The following is a 13,997-nucleotide window of genomic DNA, read 5'->3' as shown; positions in this document are numbered from 1 at the left end:
AGTTGCAGCTAATAATCTGCCATGCTACATCCAGCCAGAAAATTGTTTGATGCTTGCTGTAAAAGGCTGTATTTTCCAATGATGTGAATTATTCATATAACATATATGTCATATTACAGAAAACCTAAATGCTCTTGTGTCAGAACACCAATCAACCATTCCAGAGTTGAATAATAGCATACCTATTCTATTGTGCCTAAGCATGGTTTTTGTAAGGTATAATGCTTGCTTTTATTCAGATAAATACAGAATAAGATCAAATTTAATTAGGCTTTAAGGGGTGCTTTAAACACACTGGAAAACATCCCACACTCTGTTTACTATCATAAAGCTTTCATAGAAAGAGTACGGCTTTGATTTTAACATCCCTTCAAAGGCAACAGCAACAGGTACTTTCAATGGAATTCTGTTTGATGGCTTTAAGAACACACAACATGCCTAGCTCTCCCTAAGAGTCTGATATAAATGTATCTAATACATAAACATCCCTGTTACTCCATTGTCCTTATGTTTCCCTCCTATGCAAATGTCCCCATTTTCTAGCTAAGTTGTCTCTTGTACAAGTCATAATTTGAATAAAAAACTGTACTGGCATTGTTCTGTCACTGTGTTGCATGTGTAAGGTGACTAAGGCAGATAGTTACTACATAGTGAGTTAAAGGTAGTGAGTTAAAACCATATCTTATGTATCCCCAGTGAGCAAACTATACTTAGCTAGGTAGAAAATGTGATTTAAAATATAAATAAACCTGGAGGGGGGGGGAGATGAACCCTTCCTTTTGCCCCACCCACCCCCCTCCTTTCTCAGTTTCACCCAACCTTTATTTTATTTTCCCTCTTTACAATGGAGTTTTATCATCTACTAATGTGCGTCTCCTTATCACTCCCTATTTTCTCACTCTATACACATGAGCATGGAAGTTAAAGGAACAAACTAGTCAGTTCTGTACCTTTACACTTATATAAGATTCTTCAATAATAATTTATATCAGTATACAGTACAAATTGATGCCAGTCATGTTCTGGCTGTTGCTATGGAACTGATGCTCTACTAATCCATAATTATGTCTAAGCGGAGTGCCACTACTAAAACTATAAATGTGAGACACGCAATTGGTAACTCTTTACAAATAACTGCAGTAAACAGATAGAAACTTAAAACATAAACAAATCAGTGATCAAAATATAAGCAATTAATTTACTATAAATACATATTAAAAAAGATAAATGTCCAGAGAAATATGAAAAAATTAAAGGAATGCATGTGTGTATTGCACATATAATGCATGTGTTTATATTTGTGTTTTTTTACGCTTGATGAAGTTTACTACAAACATCAGATTTTATATAAAATACTGCTAAAAATGCTATTATATTAATATACTAAATACATATGCATATGTACACATACCTGTACCTACAGTATTTGTCTATTTAAAGAGAAAAAAAATTCAGCACCATTTTATGTGGTTTTATGGTTTTCACACCCACTTCAAATGTAACTGGTTGTCAAACTTCAGATTTTAAAAAGACCTTCTAAGATATGGGCACCATATACATTTTACATGGTGAAACATTTTATACATATTTTTATATATTACTGTCATTCTTAGCTCTAAATCCATCAACACACTGTTTGGCCTGTACAAAATAGTATAGTATGAAAAGTTTCATTTGCCCCACAGACAAGTAAAAAAATAAAAAGTCAAGCCACATAAATGCCATACACTTGTACTTTAAACGGTGGAAGGACCACCTGGCGAACCAACTATTGAACATAAGGAAACAGTAGGCAACAAACTTGTAGTGTATATTTCTCAAATCCCTAATTACTTGCACTAGACTTTTTTTCTTAGAGCCTAGCAAGAAAATTCCTTTGAATTCAATTCTATTCAGTTTATTTGGTAACCTGTCCCAAGAGCAGAGCATATTAGTTAGCATATGCATGACAGAAGAGAAAAGGGGATATGATCCAACAGCACTGAGCTATGATATTATTCTTTAATTTCAATATTGCAAGTGTTTTTCAAATGATCATGCCCTGTGAAGTTCCCTTCTTTACCCAAAACGCATATGTATTTTTTATTGTTCTGTGACACAAACACCCCATTACTCCCATAAGTCACACAATATAACACTGGCTCACTGACGCTGTCTCAATCTCAGTTATTGCTGCAAAAACAGAAAAAAGATGTGTTGGCCAACATTACTAATAAATCAGATCTTTTATGCAAAATCCCACAAGACCACCCTCCATAGCCCCCAACCTAATCCAAGCCACATATCATTCATGTAAGGCTTATATGGAAAACTGCCAGAACCACTATGCCAGCTTCTTATATATTGAAAAGATGCCACATGGGTCTGCCAATGCTGACATGTTTTGAGGGGGTCCCCTCTTCATCAGAGCTCTGTTTTTTTATACACCATGTGTTTTGGACTACACCAGTCTGAGGAGGACAGCAAGGTATGCTATATACACTGGACAGTGGAAGTGAATGGATTGAGCTGGGGGATCTTGACTAAAGACAGTCCCCCTACATCTGAGCACCACACCTGAGTGCAGGAGCTTGTATTTTGGTTATAGCTCAGTTCAAATGTATGGGGACTCACTGCGACAAAGGTTTTAGACAGGAAGGGGATAACACTAAAGAAGACTGCCACTGTATTTTGGAGGTAAACGATTGGATGTTTACTTGGTGTTTTGGGGTATTGTATAAGGGCCTTTCCACTCTATGGCACTTTTTGTGTTGAAACAAGTTACATCTCACTGTATAAAGCAGTATCCTAAAAATGAATGGGCTGCAATGCACCCTAATGAATGAGAATTTTGTACAGGTTGCATTAAGCATTGTAACATGTATCGTCATGTAAACTCAAATTCACATGTATCATATTTATTAGTCTTTATTAGCTGCTAGATTTTATTAAGTATGAATTTACCAAAAGAAAAATATGTTTTAAATACAAGAAACCTCTACAACAGGAGCATGGAAGCTGCCATTTATGACCTGTCACATGAAAGTTCTAGCTGCCTGGCTATCATACTGACTCTCTTGATTTAGTACTTTGATTCACAGACCTACAGCAAACATACAGGCAAAAGCATTTTGCTTTAGTCTGACTTTCCTGTTCTGTATACTTATTCCAGGTCCTTGTTTCAGAAAATATGTAAACCATCGGCAAACAGCCAGGAAATTAGCATTTTCAGAATGGGGTAGCCAATGGCAGCCCCGTATTTCTTTCATAACTTGTACTTTAAAATACTATATATTGTGAAAAGCATATGTTCCAGAATATGTTTAAACATATGTGTGGCATGCCTTTTTAAATGACTGAAATATATAGTGTGATTTATATAGTGGAATATATTCAAACATGGTATGATAAGAATTTTGTAAACATTTAAAGTACTGTGGTATTCTGGAAATGGCTGATCTGCACAGACGATGGCTACAAATATGCTTATTCCATGCATTCTGTTCTTCCTTGAAAACAGTATTCTATATTCTGATATAAATTCAGTATCTACCAACAACATGCCTTCCTTCAAGAAATGGTAAACATAGCAAACAAACCAGATAATCTCATCCTTACCTCACATTCAGGAGATTGGTTATTAGTTTTATGGCTAAATGTCATGCAAAGGGAATGGCACACACTATGAATTTTAATGGGAAGACATATGCGGAAGCTTGTTTCTGATGAGAGCGCACATGTTGGGCTAAGGGAGCATTTCTCAACCTAATATCTATCAGTAATGTGATTTCTGGCATATGCCTTTTTCTGGATCAGCAACTGTGTGTTCTGCAGCCTCTATTACACTCTCTAATGTAGTTTCCATGAATCAATTGCAAACTCACTCTTCCAAAGCCATTATAAATATCAATGTTAATGTATTCATTATAGATATTTGAAAATGCCTTTTGAGATGTACCTTCAAATAAACATGTCTCTATGGAATATACTGATGATAGTCAGACAGGGACGTCTTAACTAGTTAAGATCACCTTGTAATTAGGATCTCATAATAAAGTCTTGTGCTTGCCTTTAGGATGTTGCAAGTTGCTTTCTGTGTTAGCATTAACCAGGTTTTATTATAGCAGGTCATTGTAATATCCACTTAAATTTGACAATGTGTTACTTATTAGAGCTGCTTGTTGTTTATTACTCTGTCATTTGGTTAAAAACTGCTTTTATCATGTTTCACAGCATACAAAATGATTTTTTCACACCCTTTTCAGGTATCAGTAAATATGCACCATTGGTTTTACTTAACAATTGAACAAGGCAGTGTGGCCAGTCAGATTGTACCTTTCAGCTCTCACAACAATAAAAGAGGGTCAGTGATTGGAAGATAAATATATATATATATATATCTTATGTAGCACTGCAAACTTAAACATGCTGATCTGAGCTGGTGTTCTCATGCATGTTATGATTAGATGATAGTCATATGACTGTATGGCTGTTACTGCCAAGATGGATTTCTAAATGCACAATCCCAGCCACAAATAATATCCAAGAAACTGCCTATCACTTGATCCTTCTCTATATCTGTATAATGCATCTTTATACAGCCAATAATGTAATTTTCAGCAAATGAGTAGCAATGTTTAAACCATGCTAAAAATTCCTCTTTTTATTTCTATAATCTCATAGCAGAGCACACCGACAAGTATCTGTTTTTTTTTTATTTGTAATAAAATTGTATTTGTTCATGCTGTTAGAACTCATATGACTATAAGCACAGTGCATACTTTTGTAAAATGTCAGATGGCATTTAAACCTTTGGGAGTTATAAATTGTGCATTTGCGTGAAGTGGTGCATTCAGTCTGATTTGAGCTGCTGCAGCCTCGTGGAATGATCAGTCATGTAAAGAAGAAGCAAAGATGTGTCTAAGCCTCCCAACGGGGAGGTTAAAGAGCCAATTATTTATAATGAAACTGCTCACAAATAACTGCAGCAATTAATGCAGAAAGCTGCTGTAATTCCAGGGAGGACCTTAACAACCACAGAGGGTGAACAACCAGGATCCACTGTCTGTACATTGCTAATCATCATTAAACATATTGACAAACAACATCTTCCTTCCCACTATCAAGTAATGTCCACTACCAAAAAAGCAATACATTGTACTGCTGGCATATTCAGGGATGTTTTATTTGCATTACATTAATCATTCCATATAGTAGCAACAGTCACCATGTTCTTGCAGCAAAAGGATCTTGTGGACCACATGCACTCACACTAGTAAAGATTTCCTATGGATAAGTACATAGCATTCAGTCATTTATTAACTTGTAAACATGTACTATGAGGTTGATTTTTAATGAGTGGAGTTAAGGAAAACAACTTCAATAGAAAAAATACAGTGGACTTGGAAATTGGATTGGTTGCTTTGATCACAATGCCATCATGATTTCAAGTGCCACCTTCTTCATGTGTGCATCCCTACACAAGGGAACCATTGAAATGAATGAATGCCACATCATCACATTTAGCATACTGCAGGCACCATTCATATTACTGAGCCACAGAACACAGCAACACATGAGCATTCACGTGTATTGGGCCATTTTACTCAATACCATCTGCTGTCCTCAGGCATCAGGTAGATCCTAACACCAAGAGCCTCAGTTTGATGCCTGTGAGTATGGGCCTTGCCACTACATATTCTAGTGTACAACATACAAGGAATCAAAAGTCCACTTTATTGTAATAAAAAAACACCAGTGGCCTCCTGATATAATATCCTAAAGGTCCCTTAAATCGCCAGTACACAGTGAAGGCAACCATGTTGTAGCCTGAAGAACTATACCTTAAAGGACTCTGTAGTCCTCCTGTAGACGCTTATAGTATTAATACACCTATTTCTAGGGTTCTGAAGAGTACAATTTTGGGCCCACAATATAGTCAATGTGTGCAAATTGACATGCAAATGTGATAGTATGTTTTTATCTGAATCTTTCTTTATACGACTGTTTTGCCATTTAGAGTATAGAATAATTTTTGCAGCACATTCAGATTTTGTTATTAAATGGGGTGTTCTTTCTAGAAAGTTCACATTGTATCTTTGTGGACTAAGGAATCAAGTATACTAGATATGTTGTCATGCATGTGGTTGCATTTTGCAGTAAAGAAAAATGCATGGACTCAAGACAGAACACTGGGGTTGATTTACTAGAGAGATGGTGACTGTTTACTAAATGAATGGTTACTTTTTGATGAATTTTAGTATATCACATGTAAGGGAAAGTTTTTTTTTTTTTTTTTGCTAGAACATGATGGGATGATTGATGTGAAAACAGCTTCACTTTATTTACCAACCTATTGAATATTCATTTTACCAAAAGAACAGCATCTTTGGTAAATCAACCACATTGGAGTTGATTTACTAAAGGAGTAAAGGTCATCTACTTAGAATAGTGAATACAGCAACACTATGTTCACTTTGGCTAAACAATAAGGTAGTGGGTTTTGTCTTCCCCACGGCTGCGTGATTTTGGTGAACATAACCTCATTATGATAGGTGAACAATCATGTTGTCTTCTGAACATTCCCCCACTTCTTTAGTAAATCAGCACCATTGTGTAGCAGTATATTGGAGAAAATCCCCCAATTTTCAGTCAGCTCTTATAGAGTCTGTTAAAATGCAACATGTCAACACAACATAGATAAATGCAAGCATTGATATCAACAAGCTCCTTAAGGTGCCACGCTGGATTAGGGTTCAAGGCATGAGTGGATCTATTCACTAGTAAAACCATGGGTATTTTTTAATAAGGAACTGCAGATAATTGCATAATAGATATTACTCGACCAAACTAACCCCATATCTCATCATCATTACAGTTATGCTTACATATTCTCCATGGTCTAAATATTTAATGATGTATTTCAGGGTTTTCTCTGTAGAAATTTAAATCACTCCATATTCTTCCTGCAAGTGTTAAAATTCTATAAAGTTCTTTGAGACAGGCACTCAATCCATGCCTTTTCAAGCAATGCAGATTATTCATTGTATCCTAGGTGTAGCTCATCTGTCCATTATAATCAAGGGACTGAAGGTGATATTGTCTGATACAGCCTTAAGGCTTTCATTAATTTCACCAGCAGTATGCTATTTTCTTTTCAATGACTGCTGATTACAGCATGGCTTTAGCATACACGTTAGACTTAATAATACTCTATGAAATGTTTATCCATTATGTTTCTTTGAAAGCAACAGGTAACAGTTGTCTATGTTTAAATGGACACTTAAAATAATAATAATAATAACAATAGTAACAAGTTCTTATTTAGATCTTTGTAAGAGTAGGTACACTATAGGCCAGGCAATATACAAAAGGTCCAAAATGACTTGCAACCAATTCCATTGCATAGCTACATTTTTTGGACTCTGTGGTGTGGGTGATATGTGTACACACATAAATCCTATGGTCAGTGGAGATGTGGATTTCACAGGATTTCGAGATGCATTATATTTTCTTTAAAGCTACATAAGAGATATGCTTTTTTTATACACACTATGACCCTATTATGTCAGATGAACCATCATGTATGCAACAAAATTTTGAGTGAGATATTAAAAAAAGTATGCCGAAGCAACTATATCCACTGCTGTTTGTTCATATGGACTGGCACTATGGCTTTTTTCATGCTTGCATCTTTTCAAGTAAGTCTGTACTGCCTGCAGTTGAATTCACCTCTTTATTATTCAGCCTCTCTGGTCAGCTGGTGATCATTATATATTTATAGAGGTATATACAACTGTATGGGTTTAAAGTCATAGGGTTTTCGGCCTACAGCATACAAGATCATCATCCATGGACATTCTACCACTGCTTGCTACCAATGGAAGCGTATATCAAACTGCACAGAACATTCGGCTTCGTGATTTTACTCAACTTGTTCATGTATCTTTAGATGAACAATATTTGGACAACCCTGACTGACTACTGACAGCAGTGGGATGGTAGGTATTGTTGCAATAGTTGAGTGTGTGAAATTTGTTCAGTAGAGTTCATGCTACTCTATTGGTTTGATAATTAAGTAAACAATCAAATGAATAATTAAATGATACAGGGTTGTAAAAGAGCAAGTAAATTTAACCTACAAGTCCCCTCATCTTTGCTTTAAATGTTAGCTTTGAAAGGGCATTACATGTTTTGAACTAAATTCTCAAACGATCTCATGTGACTCCATTAGGCCTATTCAGTAAAATATTGCAAGGAACAGAGTGCTGGTTGCAAAGTGCAGTAGTCATAGCAACCAGTTACACTTCATAATGTACAGGTCTGGCTTCAACAAGGTGAATGCTGATTGGTTGCTAAGGGTAACAGCTCATTGCACTTTGTTCATTTCACTGTTTACTGAATTGGGCTTCCTAGTTACCCCTGGCTTCACAATATATAATATGAATAAACACAAGAATTAATTATCATCAGATGAATGAAAGAATGAAAGTGGAGAATGCCAATATACACATACAATGGCAGCTTGCCTCAATTCATGCCTTTCATAGTGCAGTGTGGTAAAAAGGAATAGCTTTCAAAAAAAAGATAAGGCATGTAGGCTTTAAACGTCCATATGAAGCTCTGTCTCCTCTATGTTTTGTAGAAAGAATAAGTGACCAGCACTTCATCAACACAACAGCACACTGCTTCTAATGTGAAGGATACTAGCTCATTGCCATTTATATTGAAATAAGATGCATTTAATTAATGTAAGCTCAACATGAGATATTAATTTCAGTTAAATGCTCCTGTTTGACTCATTTAGTTCTATGGCAGACCTATGTCATTGCAAGTCTGTAATGTCACACATCCCTGTGGCATGCAGAATGTTAAAAGGGGCACTATAAAGCAAATGGATTGAAAAGATGTAAGGGCATGGAGTGTGAAATCGTTGTACCTGGAACTCATTAATTACCTTATCTCTCTATGGATGTGAGGCATACTATTTAGATTGCTTTGCTTTCATGCAGACATTAGTATTAGAGCCATGTGTGATTTTAGCATAGCACAGAAGTCTGCAATGGAGAGCTCATATCAAATGTCCACATCTATTCCAAAAAATGACATATTTGGCATTATGACATGCACTTATTAACCATGTTGTGCACATAATGCCTACAAATTAGCATCATTTAACATATTTTCTCATTTCTGAAGTTGAAAAGGGGTGAAATGAAGTTTATTGAGACCATTGACTGAAATAAGTACAGATATGAAGGTGATCATTACTGGATATAAAAGAAGAAAGCATGACAACCAGAGTGCCTCTTGCAGTATGGTTTGCCACAGTAATAACTGTCTTTGGTTCCTATAGAAATTTGACCGTGGTGATAAAATTTGACACCTACCTTCTTTGGGTGGGCGTTTAGCTTCCTTTGAGAGGTTGCAGACCTGTGTGGCTTGGAGCTCCTGGGTCAGACAGCCTTCAGTCTGCTCATTTAGGGGTAATATAACATTGTTTAGAGAAACCAAAGACTGGTCATCTATTCCCCATTCTCCCAAGTGCTGGGGACAAGTGCATTTTGTGTACATAATTCCGCAAAGCTCAGTTTTCCCATTCTCCAATTTCAAGCAGTTCTCCAACCAAGTGCACAGGACATGACAGCCAAATTGGCTAGGGCTCACCTTGTTTAATACCAGAAACTCCAAAAAGGATTTTTGGTCTTCTTCCCTTTTATGTAATCCAACAAAATCGATTGGGTATATCCGACGTAGCTGGATGAAATTTTTGTCATAGTGCAGAAATACAAAGGCATTCCTTGTATTGCACAATTGCATGATAGAATTGTTGTTCCTCAAGAGATCCTGAATTTTCTCGTATGAGAAATGATCAAACTGATAAGCCAAAAGAGAAAAGTTCGAGCAGCTGAAGTCCTTTTTGGAAAATTTCAGGTAGATGCTATATTTGGTTGGATCTGGGTTTTCCAACGTCCAGGTGCAGTTGGTAAAGTTTTTGGGAAACATTTCACTTATCGAATACGATCCATAAATGACTCCTTTGACCAATGTTGAACACCAGAAGTCTTGGGCAGAATTAAAACCAAACATAACCAGTAGATAGGTGGAAAATATATAAATCAACAAATTACGAACAGCCTTCATCCTATGTCATTTGGCCTGTAGAAAACAAATTAAAATAAAAATGTAAGCTGAATTCTGTAAGCATTTAGAAAATAGGTCTACTGACAATATTCTAGACAGCTGTTTTCAAGACTCAAGCTAGCTTAAAAATAAACCTTTTCAAAAAGAAGGGCGAGTATATATATATATTTATATATATATAATTTTTTTTTCACAATGCATGGGATTGATTTAATCGTGTGCAAACAGTGCCACCATGTGGATGTTCAGGTTATACCATTTTTGAAAAGTCTGGAATAATATTTCATAAAACATTACTTTGTTAATTATAAGGCTACATCCATGTAAATAATGAATAGACAAGCCCCATGTCAGAGGCAGCATCTAATAAATAACCCAAAACCATATGGCGTTTTATGCAAACTGAATTCCACTTCCTTACAGTTAGTGTATGTGTTTTTCTCTGCAATTAAAAGACTTGCACTGGTTATGCTAGAATTGTAGAGCACCTTAGACGTACTCTACAACATATATACATCTGTACAGCACCTTGTAATGTGAATCAGGATTTGTAGCAAGCATTCTGTCACAAGGTTACAAATTCCATGCCCGATGTACACTAAGCTAGTATATATAGATATGCATTCTATAAAAAGATAGGAAGCCTTGATTGCTCAGGTGTTAGTGTAGTACATATTAGCAAATTGACACTGATGGCTGCCTGAGTGCAAACACACTCCAGATTCAGCTCCACACACGTACCCATGAAATGCAATCTACAATGACATAACCTCTTGGGATAGAGTGCTTCTGTGAATTAATTACTCTGCATGGAGCAAATGCTAATGAGACCACTGTTTAACACCCAAAAGTAGTGCACTTACGTAGACATCAAGCAGTTAATTACTTCTGAACATATTGTCTGCCACAGCTTTATGTGATTTTGCAGATGTGCTCTTCCATAACCAAAGCCATGTTGCATTCATTTCCACTCTCGAAAACTGCATACAAATGACTCCTATCCTGTTCTGCCTCCCTTAGGTAGATAATAAGCCCATTGACATCCAGACATTGATTATTTTTAACTCTTAGTGCCCACGTCTAAAAGTGAACATGAAAGAAGCCATGTCCAATCAAAGTCAAGCTGCTTCTGAATGAGAGAAAAGAAAACTGATGGGCAAGGTATTACTTCAGGTGAAAGTTACACGTAAGTATTCGCCCGTTAGTGTGCTCCTGTATCACTCAGGAGAGAGACATCTAGGCGTTGAGTTTGTCGGTACTTGTCTGTCTCCGGCTGGGTCCTCACCCCTGAAATGCACAAAGCTGTTTATCAACTCTGCTCTGTATCTTTTATACAGGTCTTCCTGGTGACTATTTGAGGTGTCAGATTAAACAAAAGACAGGAATCATTAGACTGACATACAAATAGAAAAAAAAATCCTTACATTAAAGTCTATGACTTCCGAATGGTATAAGAGCTGCCTATCAGCTGTACTAAGAGCAGCAGATTTCCATAGGAACAGAGAATCTTTCTTCTCCAACGTGGATCGTAAATTGAATCTGTATTTCACATTAATTGCGATGGCATCTTTAAATCAAGGATGTTGGGAAACATGCATGAAATGGCAGAAGACAACAGTTCCCTTGTATTTTCCCTCTTGCATGCAATGCAGTTCTGCGCAGTGTCATTCAGGATAGTGTAGGCGTTGAGTACCAACGTGACACTATCTAAATGATCAAATCAGTCACCAAATCTCAGAAATTCTGGATCATTAAAAAAAACCCAAAGTGAATGAAGACAAGTTGCCACCTGCATTTTGTTGCATCTACTTTCTTCTTCCAGCCATATTAGCGAGGATTACACTTACAGATGTGGCAATCATGAAATGTTTACCCATGTTTTCACTAGCAAATCATTCCCTTGGGTTTTAAACTGTCCAGAGATGTTTAATTATTCTCAACGGATCACAAGAGGCAGCTAAGCCGATCTTGCCACCCGCCTCTTTCCTTTAAAGAGATTCAGCTGCCGTCTCCCTGGAACACAGAGCATCTCCCATTTTGTCACAAATAGTTTATCTAGAGAAAACAAACAGGCATTTTACTTTGGATATTCCCCAAACAGATTTTTTTTCCAAGTGTCACTATGTTATTGAAACCTAGACGGCGCCTTGGCTCCACTACCACATTTTTACATCTGAGACAAGCATACATTTCCTTTATTTTGACTTCCTATTAACCTCTTCAATCCAGATGGGTATGCAATGGGATGTTCTGTAGTTCCTAAAGGTGGAAAGAACTAAAGAAGCATATTGTAAGTCTATCACTGACAGTACCTAAAGGAAATGTGCTCTACAATAGCTGATAATACAGGTAGTTGTCTAACTTTTCGAGCTGCAGATGGCTGTTAGCATTATGCTGAGCTATATTCATGTAGATTAGAATTCTCACAATCTGCAGTCTGTTTCTGTAATGTCCAACCTTTGACTAATGGAAGCAAACCATTATAAAACAGGTCAGGAAGGCGACACATATGAGCCTTACCTTGCAATCCAAATCTGTGGCTATCTCTGTAGGACACTAGCACAGACACACGTTCCAAAAGCACCGAAGGAAATCCTCCTTTTCGTCAGAATCCCTCACTCCCATTTTGTCTTGATCACGTTGAAATCAGAATACGAATCCTTCCATAGAATAGCAATGAAATCCCCGTGGGCTTTTCTTTACAAACCACAACAATATCTCCCCCTCCCTGAAACCTTGCAGAATTACAGAAAGTGAGGCAATGATGCAGTTTTGATTGAAGGCTGAGAGAAAAGAAAGTCCAACATGACAATCCAGTGGCCAGGCAGGCAGGCAGGCAGGCAGGCAGTGGAATACTGTAGCTATCGGATGCTGATGATGAGTAGAAAGAGGAGGCTGGTGCTGCTGATTTGGTTATTCTTTCCTCTTTTTTCCCTCCCACTGAGGTTGAAAAAATCCTTAGCTGATGCTGGAGAAATCTGTTTAAATGTTCAGATTACAGAGGACAAGAGGGAAAGGAAGGAGAAGCACAGAAGCAGTGAGCCTGCGTCTGTGCCTGGATGTCAGCTTCACTTAATGTTACACTCTTGCTAGCAAGAGTAAGGGTCTTTCTGTGAAAAATTCTCTTCCTTTCATCTGTTTTTTTTCCTTTAAAGTATTGATAATCGGGAAGCTAGCTACTACAATAATCCTTGCCTAGTGAGGGAGGGAGCTGCTTGAATGCTGTGAGAAGAAGCAATGCAGGGGGGTAGAGACAGACACTGGAGCAGTGTAAACGTGTCAGTTTCAGTACAGAACTGAAAATACATGTCACAGAGCTGCTCAAAGCAGGCAGGTCCCCAAAAAATCTTATTTTTGCAGTCTGAGAGTTTCCTTTTTTTTTAGCCTACTCTCATTTCCCACCTCTAGGCTGATTATTGGCGACTGTTAAGAGCGGCTTTGGGAAAAAGGGACACAGAAAGCACACCGATTGAGATCATAGCTCTTAACCATTTAAATCCCCAGGGCTGGCGACAGTGCAGCACAAAGTGGATGGACAGGGGATTCGATTCACTGAAAACCTGTAGAGGAAAATCATTTATTGAAGACTGCTCTTACTAATGCTCTTCTGCAACCAAGTGATAGATGTATGAGATCAACATGATGACTTGATTGAAGATGGGATCAGGGAGGAGCTGCAAAATTGCCATATTATAATATTAGACTAGTACACACATGATGAGCATGGAAAATAGTTATGGAATTCAGGGAGAACAGGAAGGATTCTTACCCTCTCCCATATTCAGGATAAATAATAATACAGCCATAGGAGCTGCAACTGTCCTAAGAGTTGTCAGCGTGACCCTGCTGCAGATTAATTGATACAGGGCTAGAAT

At 37.2% G+C, this 13,997-nt stretch overlaps 1 protein-coding gene across 4 annotated transcripts in view; it reads right to left on the bottom strand.

The window, feature by feature from the left end:
• ADGRB3 (adhesion G protein-coupled receptor B3) overlaps positions 1–13,344 on the bottom strand; it is a 1,107,867-nt gene extending 1,094,523 nt beyond the window's left edge. Inside the window, exons 1-2 of one of the 4 annotated variants that reach the window (XM_089681322.1) lie at positions 12,643–13,344; positions 9,369–10,137 (exon numbers count right to left, since the gene is read on the bottom strand). In XM_089681322.1, the coding sequence (XP_089537448.1) occupies positions 9,369–10,122 (754 nt within the window). In that variant the 5' untranslated portion in view covers positions 10,123–10,137; positions 12,643–13,344. The remainder of the gene's footprint in view (positions 1–9,368; positions 10,138–12,642) is intronic. The other 3 variants (XM_089681321.1, XM_089681323.1, XM_089681324.1) reach the window with 3 other exon arrangements.
• Between the last annotated feature and the right edge of the window lie 653 nt (positions 13,345–13,997).

Source organism: Staurois parvus, unplaced genomic scaffold (assembly GCF_062004578.1).
Source record: "Staurois parvus isolate SC_StPar_1 unplaced genomic scaffold, SC_StPar_1.0 ptg000264l, whole genome shotgun sequence".
NCBI classification, from domain to species: Eukaryota; Metazoa; Chordata; class Amphibia; order Anura; family Ranidae; genus Staurois; species Staurois parvus.
Note: the sequence above shows the minus strand (reverse complement) of the source record. Positions and strands in the feature narration are given on the sequence as shown.